This window comes from Bufo gargarizans, chromosome 3, assembly GCF_014858855.1.
Source record: "Bufo gargarizans isolate SCDJY-AF-19 chromosome 3, ASM1485885v1, whole genome shotgun sequence".
Lineage (NCBI taxonomy): Eukaryota > Metazoa > Chordata > Amphibia > Anura > Bufonidae > Bufo > Bufo gargarizans.
Genome location: NC_058082.1, coordinates 275,451,193 through 275,466,353, shown reverse-complemented (window position 1 = coordinate 275,466,353; position 15,161 = coordinate 275,451,193). Strand labels below are relative to the sequence as shown.

Here is a 15,161-nt window from a genome sequence, read left to right as displayed (position 1 = left end):
CCCAATAGGAGATATACACATATCTTGCCCCAATAGGAGATATACACATATCTTGCCCCAATAGGAGATATACACATATCTTGCCCCAATAGGAGATATACACATATCTTGCCCCAATAGGAGATATACACATATCTTGCCCCAATAGGAGATATACACATATCTTGCCCCAATAGGAGATATACCATAAATCTTGCCCCAATAGGAGATATACACATATCTTGCCCCAATAGGAGATATACACATATCTTGCCCCAATAGGAGATATACACATATCTTGCCCCAATAGGAGATATACACATATCTTGCCCCAATAGGAGATATACACATATCTTGCCCCAATAGGAGATATACACATATCTTGCCCCAATAGGAGATATACACATATCTTGCCCCAATAGGAGATATACACATATCTTGCCCCAATAGGAGATATACACATATCTTGCCCCAATAGGAGATATACACATATCTTGCCCCAATAGGAGATATACACATATCTTGCCCCAATAGGAGATATACACATATCTTGCCCCAATAGGAGATATACACATATCTTGCCCCAATAGGAGATATACACATATCTTGCCCCAATAGGAGATATACACATATCTTGCCCCAATAGGAGATATACACATATCTTGCCCCAATAGGAGATATACACATATCTTGCCCCTATAGGAGATATACACATATCTTGCCCCTATAGGAGATATACACATATCTTGCCCCTATAGGAGATATACACATATCTTGCCCCTATAGGAGATATACACATATCTTGCCCCTATAGGAGATATACACATATCTTGCCCCTATAGGAGATATACACATATCTTGCCCCTATAGGAGATATACACATATCTTGCCCCTATAGGAGATATACACATATCTTGCCCCTATAGGAGATATACACATATCTTGCCCCAATAGGAGATATACACATATCTTGCCCTTATAGGAGATATACACATATCTTGCCCCAATAGGAGATATACACATATCTTGCCCCAATAGGAGATATACACATATCTTGCCCCTATAGGAGATATACACATATCTTGCCCCTATAGGAGATATACACATATCTTGCCCCAATAGGAGATATACACATATCTTGCGACAATAGAAGATCTACACATATCTTGTCCTGTGGCTACCGCATACTAAGAAAAGTTGAGATGGGAATAACTCTTTAGTTGCAGTTCTACGCTAGAAATAAGTATCAGAATGTTAGACTTTCTGGAGCATGTACCTTTTTAGTATTTTACGTGTACCTCATGTAGTATGCCATCTTTAAACTACAAACCTGTAAGAGTCAGAGAGGGTGACAAAGCTGAACTCCTTGGTGCTGTAAATAATAAGATCCTCTGACATCTTGCTGAGGTGAGTCATGCACAGAGATGCCCAAAAAAGAAATTCAGCTGAAACCAAATCAGATGTATTTGCGTGAGTGGTAACAAAGTATACAAATGCAGTATACAATGCAGAAAAAATACAATGAATAGATTCCACAACAAATCCCAAAGAATTTTTAAACCATGCCGAAGTAATTTCCATGAATATGGCAACTGTGACTTTTCCTATGCTTTTTGTAACATAACATTATATCAGCCTAAGAGCTTTTGTAATACATGGTCACGGTGATCACCAGAACACTAGTCCAGAAGCTCTCCACTCCGTCTAATAGAGAGGCGTCCAACTCCCAAACCTGAATTAAGGGCGACGTTAAAAAAAAAAAAAGAAAAAAGAAAAAAAAAGGATACCCACTCACCTATTCATTGCCACTTGCTTCCAGTGCTGAGTGATCCGTCCTTGTTGTTTCCAGTCCCCCGTGGACTGAAGTGCGACTTCCCATCCGTGATCACACTGGCCCAAGCAGTTCTTTACATCATTCATCGTGTGGGTTATTTATTATGGTGACTATTATAGGGGTTATATGTGGCAATACCATGCATGTATGTACTGTACAGTACATTATGACACAGTGAAGGGTATTGTCTGGGAAAACAGGTATTTTCCTCCCAGTGATTGCTGCTGGACTGATTGGCAGCCAGGTGGGGTCAAACACCGGACTGGATCTCAGGTGCCGGTCTGGGGTTTTGGCAACACCTAGCTGCCTTTAAAAGACAGCTGAGATCAGCAGAGTGGCTGAGACCCGGGTGTAGGGGAAACAGGCCTCCTAAAGCCTGCGTATGGACTTGACGAGGGAGAACTGCCAGCAGGGTGTGAACTAACACCCAGGAGACAGGGTGACTCTCTTGCTTTATGAACTTTTCGTGTGTGTGAACAAACACCAAGACTGCAAAGTGACTTGCGTTTTGTGCTATACCTCATGTGTGAATAAACAGACGTTTTGCTTTACAAACTGGTTTTTGCCTCTGTTCTGCGTCCGCTTACCCTGCCTACCATAGCGGATGCCTACAATATATTTTAAGTAATTTTGTTGGTTTCATATTGTTAATTTTGTTTATTATATAACTTCAAATAGAATATTTAAAATGTATAGATATACAGAGAAAATATTGCTTCTCTTACCTATAAAGTCCCGCTCGCTGGTAGCATCCATGCTATTCAGGCTCACTGAGTTGAAGTTAAGTTCTGTTAATAAATGTAGAGGATATAGATTCTTTAAATGGTCACTAACCTATCAATACAACTTTCTCTGATAAGATATATTACAAGGTTTCTTACATTCACCTGTATTATTGACATGTCATGATGATGTAAAGCACATAATAATGACAACAGTGGTGCAACTGGTAAGTTTATTAAAAGGGGTTCTGCAGTTCGTTTAAACTGATGATCTATCCTCCGGATAGATCATCAGCATCTAATCGTCAAGGGTCCGACACCTGGGACCCCCGCCAATCAGCTGTTTGAGAAGGCAGCGGTGCTCCAGCAGCGCTGTGGACTTCTCACCGTTTACCGCAGGCCCAATGACGTCATGACTAGTATCACTGGCCTGGGCGCGGCTCAGCATTGTTCACTTGAATGGAGCTTAGGCCCGCCCAGGCCATTGATACTAGTCATGACGTCACTGGGCCTGCGGTAAACGGTGAGAAGTCCGCGGCGCTGCTGGAGTGCTTCTCAAACAGCCGATTGGCGGGGGTCCCGGGTGTCGGACCCCTGACGATTAGATGCTGATGATCTATCCAGAGGATAGATTATCAGTTTAAACAAGCTACAGAACCCCTTTAAATACGCTAACGTCCTTGTAAGGCTACTTTCACACTTGCGTTCGGAGCGGATCCGTCTGGTGTCTGCACAGACGGATCCGCTCCTATAATGCAAACGCTTAGATCCGTTCAGAACGGATCCGTTTGCATTACCATAAAAAAAAAAAAAAAAAATATTGAAACTTTACATTGAAAGTCAATGGGGGACGGATCCGTTTGAAAATTGAGCCATATTGTGTCAACTTCAAACGGATCTGTCCCCATTGACTTACATTGTAAGTCTGGACGGATCCATTTGCCTCCGCACGTCCAGGCAGACACCCGAACGCTGCAAGCAGCGTTCAGGTGTCCGCCTGCTGAGCGGAGCGGAGGACAAACGCTGCCAAACTGATGCATTCTGAGCGGATCCGTATCCACTCAGAATGCATTAGGGCTGGACGGATCCGTTCGGGGCCACTTGTGAGAGCCTTCAAACGGAACTCACAAGCGGAGCCCCGAACGCAAGTGTGAAAGTAGCCTAAAGCAGCCATGAGTCAATATTTTAATAACTTTAAAAGGAAGGGTAAGCGTACTACTGAAATGAAGTTATTCTCAAATATTTATTTCTATATGTGCCAGAAAAAAAGAGAAGTTGTTTATGTGCCAAGAACACACATTTCGGCCCTGTTAAAACAGATTTGTTTTTTTGGCGGAATTTGATGCGCTTTCAGCACCGAAAAGCTTCTAGCTGCACTTCATTGGGCCACGGTTTATAGGTCACGGCAAAAAAAATAACTTGTCATTTCTTGGCGTGGTGTCTGGACAGACGCCTCTGGAAAACAAAGTGGGTGTTTGTTTACGGTATAGCGCCATTCAATGTAAACAGGGCCTTTAGAAGTTTGTGAACCCTTCCGAATTGTCTATATTTCTGCATAAATTTGGCATAGAATGCCACCATATTTGCACAAGTCATGTCTCAAGGCCTAGTTAAAGGGTCGAACAGTGACTTACAGGATAGCTGCCTTACACCTGGTGGCATCAGAGGCAGAGCTTGTTAAGTGCTTATTTGCATCCATTTCTTCCCAGAATTCCAGAGGAGCATGTATGGCCTATAAGCCTTCTCACACCGATTAAGGCGCTCTCCCCAAGGAGAGATAGTATCCCCCAAATCTGGTCCTTCCACAACATTTCTACTGGGTTAAGGTCGGGACTTTTGACTTGGCCATTCCAAAATTTTAACTTTAACCATTCATTGATAAAAATACTTTTGTACTTAGGGCCACTGTTTTGCTGCATGACCCACGTGGCAGATTGGCATGAGTAGACAGTAGCACTGAGGTGTTTAAGGCGCCACATGTCCATCCACCCCACCTCCTCTAGAAGTCTGTCCAGTGGCGATTCATGGTGTGCCTGGGGGTTCAGGTGATTCCCTGAGTGGAATCTATCTAAGGCCTCATGCACACAACAGTTTTTTTTCACGGTCCGCAAAAACGGGGTCCGTGATCCCTGACCGTTTTTTCGTCCGTGGGTCTTCCTTGATTTTTGGAGGATCCACGGACATGAAAAAAAAGTCGTTTTGGTGTCCGCCTGGCCGTGCGGAGCCAAACGGATCCGTCCTGAATTACAATGCAAGTCAATGGGGACGGATCCGTTTGATGTTGACACAATATGGTGCCATTTCAAACGGATCCGTCCCCATTGACTTTCAATGTAAAGTCTGGAGTTCTTTTATACCATCGGATTGGAGTTTTCTCCAATCCGATGGTATATTTTAACTTGAAGCGTCCCCATCACCATGGGAACGCCTCTATGTTAGAATATACTGTCGGATATGAGCTACTTCGTGAACCTCAGATCCGACAGTATATTCTAACACAGAGGCGTTCCCATGGTGATGGGGACGCTTCAGGTTAGAATACACTACAAACTTTGTACAAGACTGCCCCCTGCTGCCTGGCAGCACCCGATCTCTTACTGGGGGATATGATAGCACAATTAACCCCTTTCCAAAATGGGGTCACTTGTGGGGTAGTTATGCTGCCCTGGCATTTTAGGGGCCCATATGCGTGAGAAGTAGTTTGCAATCAAAATCTGTAAAAAAATAACCGGTGAAATCCGAAAGGTGCACTTTGGAATGTGTGCCCCATTGCCCACCTAGGCTGCAAAAAAGTGTCACACATCTGGTATCGCCGTACTCAGGAGAAGTTGGGGAATGTGTTTTGGGGTGTCATTTTACATATACCCATGCTGGGTGAGAGAAATATCTTGGTCAAATGCCAACTTTGTATAAAAAAATGGGAAATGTTGTCTTTTGCCAAGATATTTCTCTCACCCAGCATGGGTATATGTAAAATGACACCCCAAAACATATTCCCCAACTTCTCCCGAGTACGGCGATACCAGATGTGTGACACTTTTTTGCAGCCTAGGTGGGCAAAGGGGCACACATTCCAAAGAGCACCTTTCGGATTTCACCGGTAATTTTTTTTACAGATTTTGATTGCAAACTACTTCTCACGCATATGGGCCCCTAAAATGCCAGGGCAGTATAACTACCCCACAAGTGACCCCATTTTGGAAAGAGGACACCCCAGGGTATTACGTGATGGGCATGGCGAGTTCCTAGAATTTTTTATTTTTTGTCACAAGTTAGTGGAATATGAGACTTTGTAAGAAAAAACAAAACAAAAAAAAAACATCATTTTCCGCTAACTTGTGACAAAAAATTAAAAATTCTAGGAACTCGCCATGCCCCTTACGGAATACCTTGGGGTGTCTTGTTTCCAAAATGGGGTCACTTGTGGGGTAATTATACTGCCCTGGCATTCTAGGGGCCCTAATGTGTGCGAAGTAGTTTGAAATCAAAATGTGTAAAAAATGACCTGTAAAATCCTAAAGGTGCTCTTTGGAATGTGTGCCCCTTTGCCCACCTAGGCGGCAAAAAAGTGTCACACGTGGTATCGCCGTACTCAGGAGAAGTTGGGGAATGTGTTTTGGGGTGTCATTTTACATATACCCATGCTGGGTGAGAGAAATATCTTGGTCAAATGCCAACTTTGTATAAAAAAATGGGAAATGTTGTCTTTTGCCAAGATATTTCTCTCACCCAGCATGGGTATATGTAAAATGACACCCCAAAACACATTCCCCAACTTCTCCTGAGTACGGCGATACAACATGTGTGACACTTTTTTGCAGCCTAGATGCACAAAGCGGCCCAAATTCCTTTTAGGAGGGCATTTTTAGACATTTGGATCCCAGACTTCTTCTCACGCTTTCGGGCCCCTAAAATGCCAGGGCAGTATAAATACCCCACATGTGACCCCATTTTGGAAAGAAGACACCCCAAGGTATTCAATGAGGGGCATGGCGAGTTCATAGAATTTTTTTTTTTTTGGCACAAGTTAGCGGAAATTGATTTTTATTTTTTTTGTATTTTCTCACAAAGTCTCCCTTTCCGCTAACTTGGGACAAAATTTTCAATCTTTCATGGACTCAATGTGCTCCTCACGGAATACCTTGGGACGTCTTCTTTCCGAAATGGGGTCACATGTGGGGTATTTATACTGCCCTGGCATTTTAGGGGCCCTAAAGCGTGAGAAGAAGTCTGGAATATAAATGTCTAAAAAATTTTACGCATTTGGATTCCGTGAGGGGTATGGTGAGTTCATGTGAGATTTTATTTTTTGACACAAGTTAGTGGAATATGAGACTTAGTAAGAAAAAATTAAAATAAAAATAAAATAAAATTCCGCTAACTTGGGCAAAAAAAATGTCTGAATGGAGCCTTACAGGGGGGTGATCAATGACAGGGGGGTGATTACCTATATAGACTCCCTGATCACCCCCCTGTTATTGATCACCCCCCTGTAAGGCTCCATTCAGACGTCCGTACGCGTTTTGCGGATCTGAAAAAAATCATACGGACGTCTGAATGGAGCCTGACAGGGGGGTGATCAATGACAGGGGGGTGATCAGGGAGTCTATATGGGGTGATCATGGGTTCATAAGGGGTTAATAAGTGACAGGGGGGGGGGGGTGTAGTGTAGTGGTGTTTTGTGGTACTTTACTGAGCTACCTGTGTCCTCTGGTGGTCGATCCAAACAAAAGGGACCACCAGAGGACCAGGTAGCAGGTATATTAGACGCTGTTATCAAAACAGCGTCTAATATACCTGTTAGGGGTTAAAAAAAAAAAAATCAAATCTCCAGCCTGCCACCGAACGATCGCCGCTGGCAGGCTGGAGATCCACTCGCTTACCTTCCGATCCTGTGAACGCGCACGCCTGTGTGTGCGCGTTCACAGAAAATCACGGCTCTCGCGAGATGACGCATATATGCGTGACTCTGCGCAGAGCTGTCCGCCTCCGGACCGCAGATCTGCGTTAGGCGGTCCGGAGGTGGTTAAGATATGTCACAACAAGAGAGCACCGGGGTATGGCTGGATTGCAGGAAGTATTTAAAGGCGCTTCCTATCACAGGAAGATGCCCGAGCAACGCATGGTCACTAGCTTGTCTAGTTCCAAGTGTGAAGCTTTGCTGTGTACTGGACCCTGCTTTTCGAATTATCGGATTTTGCCTGTTTGACGTCTGCCTCCGACACCGGACTTCGTTCACAGACCTTGCTTGATCGCTGCCTGCCCTGACCCCGTACTTCCTGACCACGTACTTGCCCTCGGTGCCTACAATGATATTTCTGACCCCCTGGTCAGCTGCCACTGACTTGGGAACTGCTCTGGAGTGGCACCTGTCAACTACCCTAACGGCCCAAGCCTATCCTCACCATCAGAGGCTCTAGTGAAGACCAGGTAGTGGCTTAGTCACGCCCCTACAGAGTACAGCCAGTCAGTGGCGCAGTGGGTCCACACCCGCTTGTATAACACCCACACTGTACATTACTGCACAGGTCTGGACTGTGTCTGATTATAACACAGATTATCGGCACCTTCAGGCAGCCACTGAGTGGGAGAAAAAGAACCAGCAGGAGGAAGAAAGCTGTGGAGACAGAAGGAGAAGGGGAGGATGACGGGCAATTGGTAGAGAGAAGCAGAGGATAGGAGGAGAATGACAGCCTAGGAAGCAGAAAATGGGTTAAGTGAGAAGGTAACAAGCAGGCTCAAAAAGGAGGGGAGATGAGGGTGACGTTCAGGAGGATGATAGTGACTGACAGATATCTCTTTGGTTACTAAGGGCCATATCGCAGACTGTACAGGACCGAGAGATAATGAACCAGGTCTTGTTTTAAAGGGAACCTGTCACCTCCAAAAGTAATATAAAACTGCCAGCATTCCCTTATAGCAGCCCCCAGTCTGTTAGTGATCATGTGGGTGAGCCAGAAATTCCATAATCCATACTTGAGAAAAACGCTTTTTTAATCTCCATGAGTGAAGCCATATACTCTCATCACAGTCAGTGTATTCCTCATCATCCTCACTATAAAGTTTATGGAGTGACACCATACACTCTCACCACAGGGCAGGCAACGATCAAGCAAGGTCTGTAAATGAAGTCCGGAGGTCAGAGGCAGACGGCAAACAGGCAAAATCCAATAATTCGAAAGGCAGGGTCCGGTACACAGCAAAGCAGAACTTGAAAACCACCTTCACACTTGGAACTAGACGTGCTAGAGACCATGCGTTGCTCAGGCATCTTCCTGTAATAGGAAGCGCCTTTAAATACCTGCTGCAATCCAGCCATAGGCTGGTAAGACAGAGGACGTGTACGTGCTGCTTCATAGGTGGAGAGAGACACACCCATACAAGCCCTAACAAACAGTACAGGTCTCCAGCAGGAAGTAAACTCTGGCATGGAGCACAGATGCAACGGTAAAGTGGTTCTGCAGTTTTTTTTACACCCGGGACCCCTGCCGATCAGCTGTTTGAGAAGGCAGCAGCACTGGCAGTAGTGCCGCAGCCTTCTCCCTTTTTACCGCAGGCCCAGTGACGTCACGACTAGTATCATTGGCCTGGACGGGGCTAAGCTCCATTCAAGTGAACAGAGCTTACCCCCCCCCCCCCCCCAGGCCAATGATACTAGTCGTGACGTCACTGGGCCTGCGGTAAACAGCGAGAAGGCTGCTGCCTTCTCAAACAGCTGATCGGCGGGGGTCCCTGGGCGCCGCTCTACACGTCTGTATAGTCAGTTTAGATACTTTTTCCTGGTGAAAGGTCCTCTTTAAAAAAAAAAAATACGTTTTAGCTAAATAAACAAACATTGGAAAAAAAACACTTCTTTATTGAAATAAAAGTCAAAACTAAATAAATAGAGTAAACAATGTTTGGTTTACTTTCCCGTTACTCCCACACAGCTATAATATAAACTCCTTAAGGGTACTTTCACACTAGCGTTATTCTTTTCCGGCGCTGAGTTCCGTCCTAGGGGCTCTATACCGGAAAAGAACTGATCTGTTTTATCCCCATGCATTCTGAATGGAGAGCAATCCGTTCAGGATGCATCAGGATGTCTTCAGTTCAGTCTTTTTGCCTTTTCAGGACGGAGATAATACCGCAGCATGCTACAGTTTTATTTCCGTCCAAAATTCCGGAACACTTGCCGGAATGCTGGATCCAGCATTTTTTCCCATTGAGATGCATTAATGCCAGAGTGTTCCGGCAAAATGGATCAGTTTTTGCGGTCTGTGCATGCTCAGACCGCAAAAAATTTGAAAATAAATAAATGACGGATCCGTTTTTTCCGGATGACACCAGAGAGACGGATCCGGCATTTCAATGCATCCTGATCCGTCTGACAAATGCCATCAGTTTACATACGTCTCTGCCACCACCTGTTGGCCAATATGTATATAGCAGTTGTAGTACCCTTAAAGGGCTTCTGTCACTCCACTAAACTCATATTTTTTTTTTGGTCTCCTTAAAATCCTTATGCTGCGATTTCTCAATATATATATAGCTATTACTCAGTTTGGTTCAGTAGTTATATTAAAAAAACTGACTTTTATAATATGCAAATGACCTCTCTAGCAGCAGGTAGGGCGGCTACTTGCTGCTAGCAGCCGCATCCTCCATTCATAATGACGCCCATTCTCATGTTGATTGACAGGGCCAGCGGACACGCTCGTTCTCTGACTGGCCCTGTCTGCGTTTTAAATCTCACGCCGGTCTTCAGTTGGCGCAGGCGCACTCAGTGGAGGACGCTCGCTCGGCCGCTCCATCCTCAGTGCGCCTGCGCCGGGTGTACATGTGACGTCATCGGCGCAGGCGCACTGAGGATGGAGAGGCCGAGCGAGCGTCTTCCACTGAGTGCGCCTGCGCCAACTGAAGACCGGCGCGAGATTTAAAACGCAGACAGGGCCAGTCAGAGAACGAGCGCGTCCGCTGGCCCTGTCAATCAACATGAGGAGGGGGCGTCATTATGAATGGAGGATGCGGCTGCTAGCAGCAGGTAGCCGCCCTACCTGCTGCTAGAGAGGTCATTTGCATAATATAAAAGTCTGTTTTTTATATAACTAATGAACCAAACGGAGTAAAAGCCATATATATTGAGAAATCGTAGCAAAAGGATTTTAAGGAGACAAAAAATAAAATATGAGTTTAGTGGAGTGACAGAAGCCCTTTAATGGGGTTTTTTTTCACTTCAGCAAATGACATTTATCATGTAGAGAAAGTTAATACAAGCCACTTACTAATGTATTGTGACTGTCCATATTGTCTCCTTTGCTGGCTTGATTCATTTTTATATTGCATTATATGCTTCTTGTTTCCATGGTTATGACCACCCTAAAAAAGCGCTGGCCTCTCTGTTGGCCGGTACCATGGAAGTGTGCATAAGGCAGCACTTTTTCCTGTAGCGTGCAAGCACTACCAACCTTCCTGGTTGCAGGGTGGCCGTAACCATGGAAACTAGAAGTGTATAATGCAATGCAAAAATGAATCCAGACAGCAAAGGAAACAATATGGACTATAACAATACATTAGTAAGTGCCTTGTATTCACTTTGTCTACATGATAAATGCCATTTGCTCAAATGAGACAACCCCTTCAACGTACTAACTTGGCGAGTTGAGGCAAGTGTAGGCATGCTGGTGAGGTACTGCTTTGTTTAACGCCTACATCTGTATAGCCTCTCCTGCAGGATTGATATGAACAGTCAGAATAAGGCTACCTGCAATAAACATTCTTACATATGAATTGGTTATGGTTGCCCACACTATAAACTTATGCATTCTAGAGTAATGTGACAGGATCCTTTTTTACACCTGTCAGCTTACAAAGAAAGAGGTAACAACAATAAGGAGAGCTCAGAATCTTAGTTTTACCTCAAAAATCTATACTGCACATCACAAATGTTAAAACTGTACCTTTACGAAGAAGTTCTCTGTCTATCCCTAAGGGATTCCCAGCTATTGCTCCACTGTCAAAAGAGAAAAAAGGTTTAAATGTTTGATTTATCCTTCCAGCTAAAACCAATTCCTATTTAAAAAGGTAGGTCTACCTCAGCCTCTGCCAGCCACAGTCCTACATTTGACCTGTCCTGATGCTGCTGATGTTCCTCGGGCTGTGATGGCTAGGCAAAGGATGAGTACCCAATCCACATAAAAGTAACCTCGCTGCACAATGCCCTATGTTGTTATTGCTAGCACCAGCCTCCCAGGTCTAATACTGTGTGGGTTAGTGGTTTACCAGTCTGGTGACAACCCTAGTAACTATGCTCACCAATAGCATCATACAGCAGTGGAGGAGATAGAAGACCTCCCATGAAAGGGAGTGGGGGTTGGCGGGTGAATAATATGTTATTGCAGGTGATGCCACAAGTATTGGCATAACAGGCGATGTCACAAGGGAAGCTGACCTTATAAATTGAGCGTTGTAGACCATCAGCAGAGGTAGCTGCAAAAAAGGTGGACCGTTCTGGAGGACAGATTCCTCCCCTTGTCTGCAGTGGGTGGAACATCCCAGAGCCCAACATAATTTTCTTACTGATGTCACCGCTGATGAAGTCAACAGGGCAATTGTCAGGGACTTGACCTGGGAGGATCCCCATAGGGTACCAGTGTGTGAGATGTCATCAGGTGATGGCATCATATGGTTTTACAGGTCCATCACAGGGGCTGCACATTGATTGCTGTGACCCACAGCCACCAAATAGCTGCAACATCTGCACCCAAAAGCAGGGGTGGCTCATCCATTGTAAGTGATGATGCAACGGATGTGAGTTAGTAGGGACAACTTCACTGCCATGATGAGATTTTTGGGCATATGACGATATCATTAGCAGTGGTGACATCATAGATATGATGATGTGACAGGGGTCGTGGCGCCATAATAGGCAAAGTCAGCGACATTGCCTGATGTACTCCCTTTAAGGACCAAGAATAAGTGGTGATGTCATAGGTTACGGCACGGCGAGCATCAGAAGGGGTGCCAGGCAAGAGCAATAGAAGCACAACTCCTTATTTTAGAGTAGTTAAATCTGTGCTCAGAATACATGCTCTACTGATCTCGAAGAAGATACTCCTCCTGAACCTCTGTGAGCCTTTGTTTATTTTATTTTACCCACTCCTCTATGTTTAACCCAAAAACTATAACTTAAAGGGGTTGTCCGGGTTCAGAGCTGAACCCAGACATATCCCCAATTTCACCCAGATAGCCCCCTGATATAAGCATCATGCTCCAATGCTCTACTTTGCCTTGCACTAAATCACGCAGGACAAAGGCTTTTTTAGGCGATCCGGAGACATACCGGGCTCTCCATAGGGTAAGCCAAATGAAGTCACCGGCACTGATGGGCAGGCTTTAGCGCTGCCCTAGCCAGCTTAGCAGTGTGAAAATATAAACAAATCAGCCCTTGCTCTGAACGATCCAGCGCAGGGCAAGGGAGAGCATCGGAGCATGAAATGGGTGGGATGAAAATGGGGATATGTTCGGGTTCAGCTCTGAACCCAGACAACCCCTTTAATATTCAGAACCAGACCTCTACTATCCACCACAGCACTGATGGCTAACCTCTGTTACTCCATCTGTGGTGAAACTACGACTCCCAGTATGCTCTATTCATTTCTATGGAGTTCTGAGAACAGCCAAGCAAGTGCAAATCTTGGGAATAGTAGTCTTACGAGAGCTGAAGTGCCGGAGGTTAGCCATCACAGCACTAGAGCATACAGAAAATCTTTTCTAATTCTTTTCCTTTTCCAAATCATTTAGTTGTACAGGGATATTAGCCAACATATATAGATCACAATGTATTTAGATGAAAATTTATGTTTTGATTTTCACATTATAAGAAACCGATGACGGCACCCATGTGACTAGGACCTCCCATCCAGGACAGGAAACCTGAAGAGATAAAATAGTTCACACCCCCACCACACCTCAGTGATTATAATAAACCGACCTCCGGAGGCGTGCCAACCACCAAGCAAGAAGGATTAAAAAGGACAGAACATAAATTAGTGGAAAGAGGAGAATCCATCCGGTAGTTCCTCCAAATTTCCAAGGAAATTATTATTTTTTTATTAGGGTTTTATTAGGGAGGGAAATTATTGGGGTGCCTGTCATGGGTTTCAAGAAAAACAATTACCGGTAAGAGCAGTTATTGGTTTTCCCCTCACCCATGACGGCACCCATGCGAGACTAAAATATAAACCAGACAAAAATTAGGGGGGACTACAGCTTGTAGCACTTTCCTCCCAAAGGTAGAGTCAAGATGCAGCCTGTAATGTCTGAAAAAAAGTATGGGGAGAGCTCCAAGTAGCGGCTCTACATATCTGGGCCAGAGAAGCATCTGTCCTCTCTGCCCAAGAGGTCACAGTGGCCCTGCCAGAATGAGCCCCAAACCCCCTTGGAGGCGGCAGACTAAGGGAAGAATAGGCAAGAGAAATAGCATTCTTTACCCATCTAGCAATAACGCTAGTGGAAACCTTGCGGCCTCTACACGTTCCCCGATACTGGATTAGGAAATTTTTATCTATCCTCCAAGGAGAAGTGGAATCTAGGTAAAAAAGCAGACGCCTCCTACCATCTAGGCAATGAAATTTTTCTTCTGACGGATTAGCTGAATTTGGGCAAAAGGAGGTAAGAACCACATACTGACTTTTGTGAAAACCCGAGACCACCTTCGGCTGGAAAGATGGAATTGGTCGGATGATGACTTTATCCTCCAAAAAAAGTGGTATAGGGAGAAAAAGCAGAAAACGCTTGAATCTCAGAAACCCGTCTAGCAGAGGTTATTGCTAGAAAGAAGGCCATTTTAAAAGAGAGCATTTTAATAGAAATCTCATTTAATGGTTCAAACAGCTTCTGAGATAGGGCTGAAAGAACCATATTAAAATCCTAGGGAGGAGACAATTGTCTTAAGGAAGGATGTAACCTAGAGGCTGCTGACAAGAATCTTTTAATCCACGGATGATTAGCTAACCTATTTAAAAAAAAAATAACTTAGGGCAGCTACCTGAACCTTTAGTGTGGAAGCTTCAAAGGGTTTCTGTCATGAGAAATCGTTATGTAGCTGACTGACATTAGCGATGTGCCTGCCGCCGTTCTCTTAAAATAAATACTTTTATAATATGCTAATGAGCCTCTAGGTGCTACTGGGGCGTTGCTTCAGCACCTAGAGGCTCGGTCTACGCACCCTTTGGCATGCCTAGGTCCAGTTGATTGACTTTCGAGTTCTCCTCAGGATCCCGTAAATCCCACGCATGTGCCGTCCCGTTTAGTATTCGGTGCAGGCGCAGTGAGTGAAGGACGGCGTGCTTCACTCACTGCGCCGAATACTAAACGGGACGGCGCATGCGCAGGATTTACGGGACACTGAGGAGAACTCGAAAGTCAATCAACTGGACCTGGGTGTGCCAAAAGGTGCGTAGACCGAGCCTCTAAGTGCTGATGCCAATCTCATGGCAGGATTACAAGTAGTTTCATCCTTTAAATACCTAGGCATTCAAGTGTCAGCCAGGAACCAGGAATTTGGAGAACTGAATTTGTTACCGATACTTGACAAATTCAGACAGAAGATCCAGGCCTGGACCTGTCGGCCCCTTACGTTGATT

The 15,161-nt window shown here is 44.8% G+C and overlaps 1 protein-coding gene across 1 annotated transcript in view; it reads right to left on the bottom strand.

Moving 5' to 3' along the window:
• ASL (argininosuccinate lyase) overlaps window positions 1-15,161 on the bottom strand; it is a 50,821-nt gene that overhangs the window by 14,066 nt on the left and 21,594 nt on the right. Inside the window, exons 9-11 of the mRNA XM_044285721.1 lie at window positions 11,475-11,527; window positions 2,539-2,601; window positions 1,310-1,424 (exon numbers count right to left, since the gene is read on the bottom strand). Coding sequence (XP_044141656.1) covers window positions 1,310-1,424; window positions 2,539-2,601; window positions 11,475-11,527 — 231 coding nt within the window. The remainder of the gene's footprint in view (window positions 1-1,309; window positions 1,425-2,538; window positions 2,602-11,474; window positions 11,528-15,161) is intronic.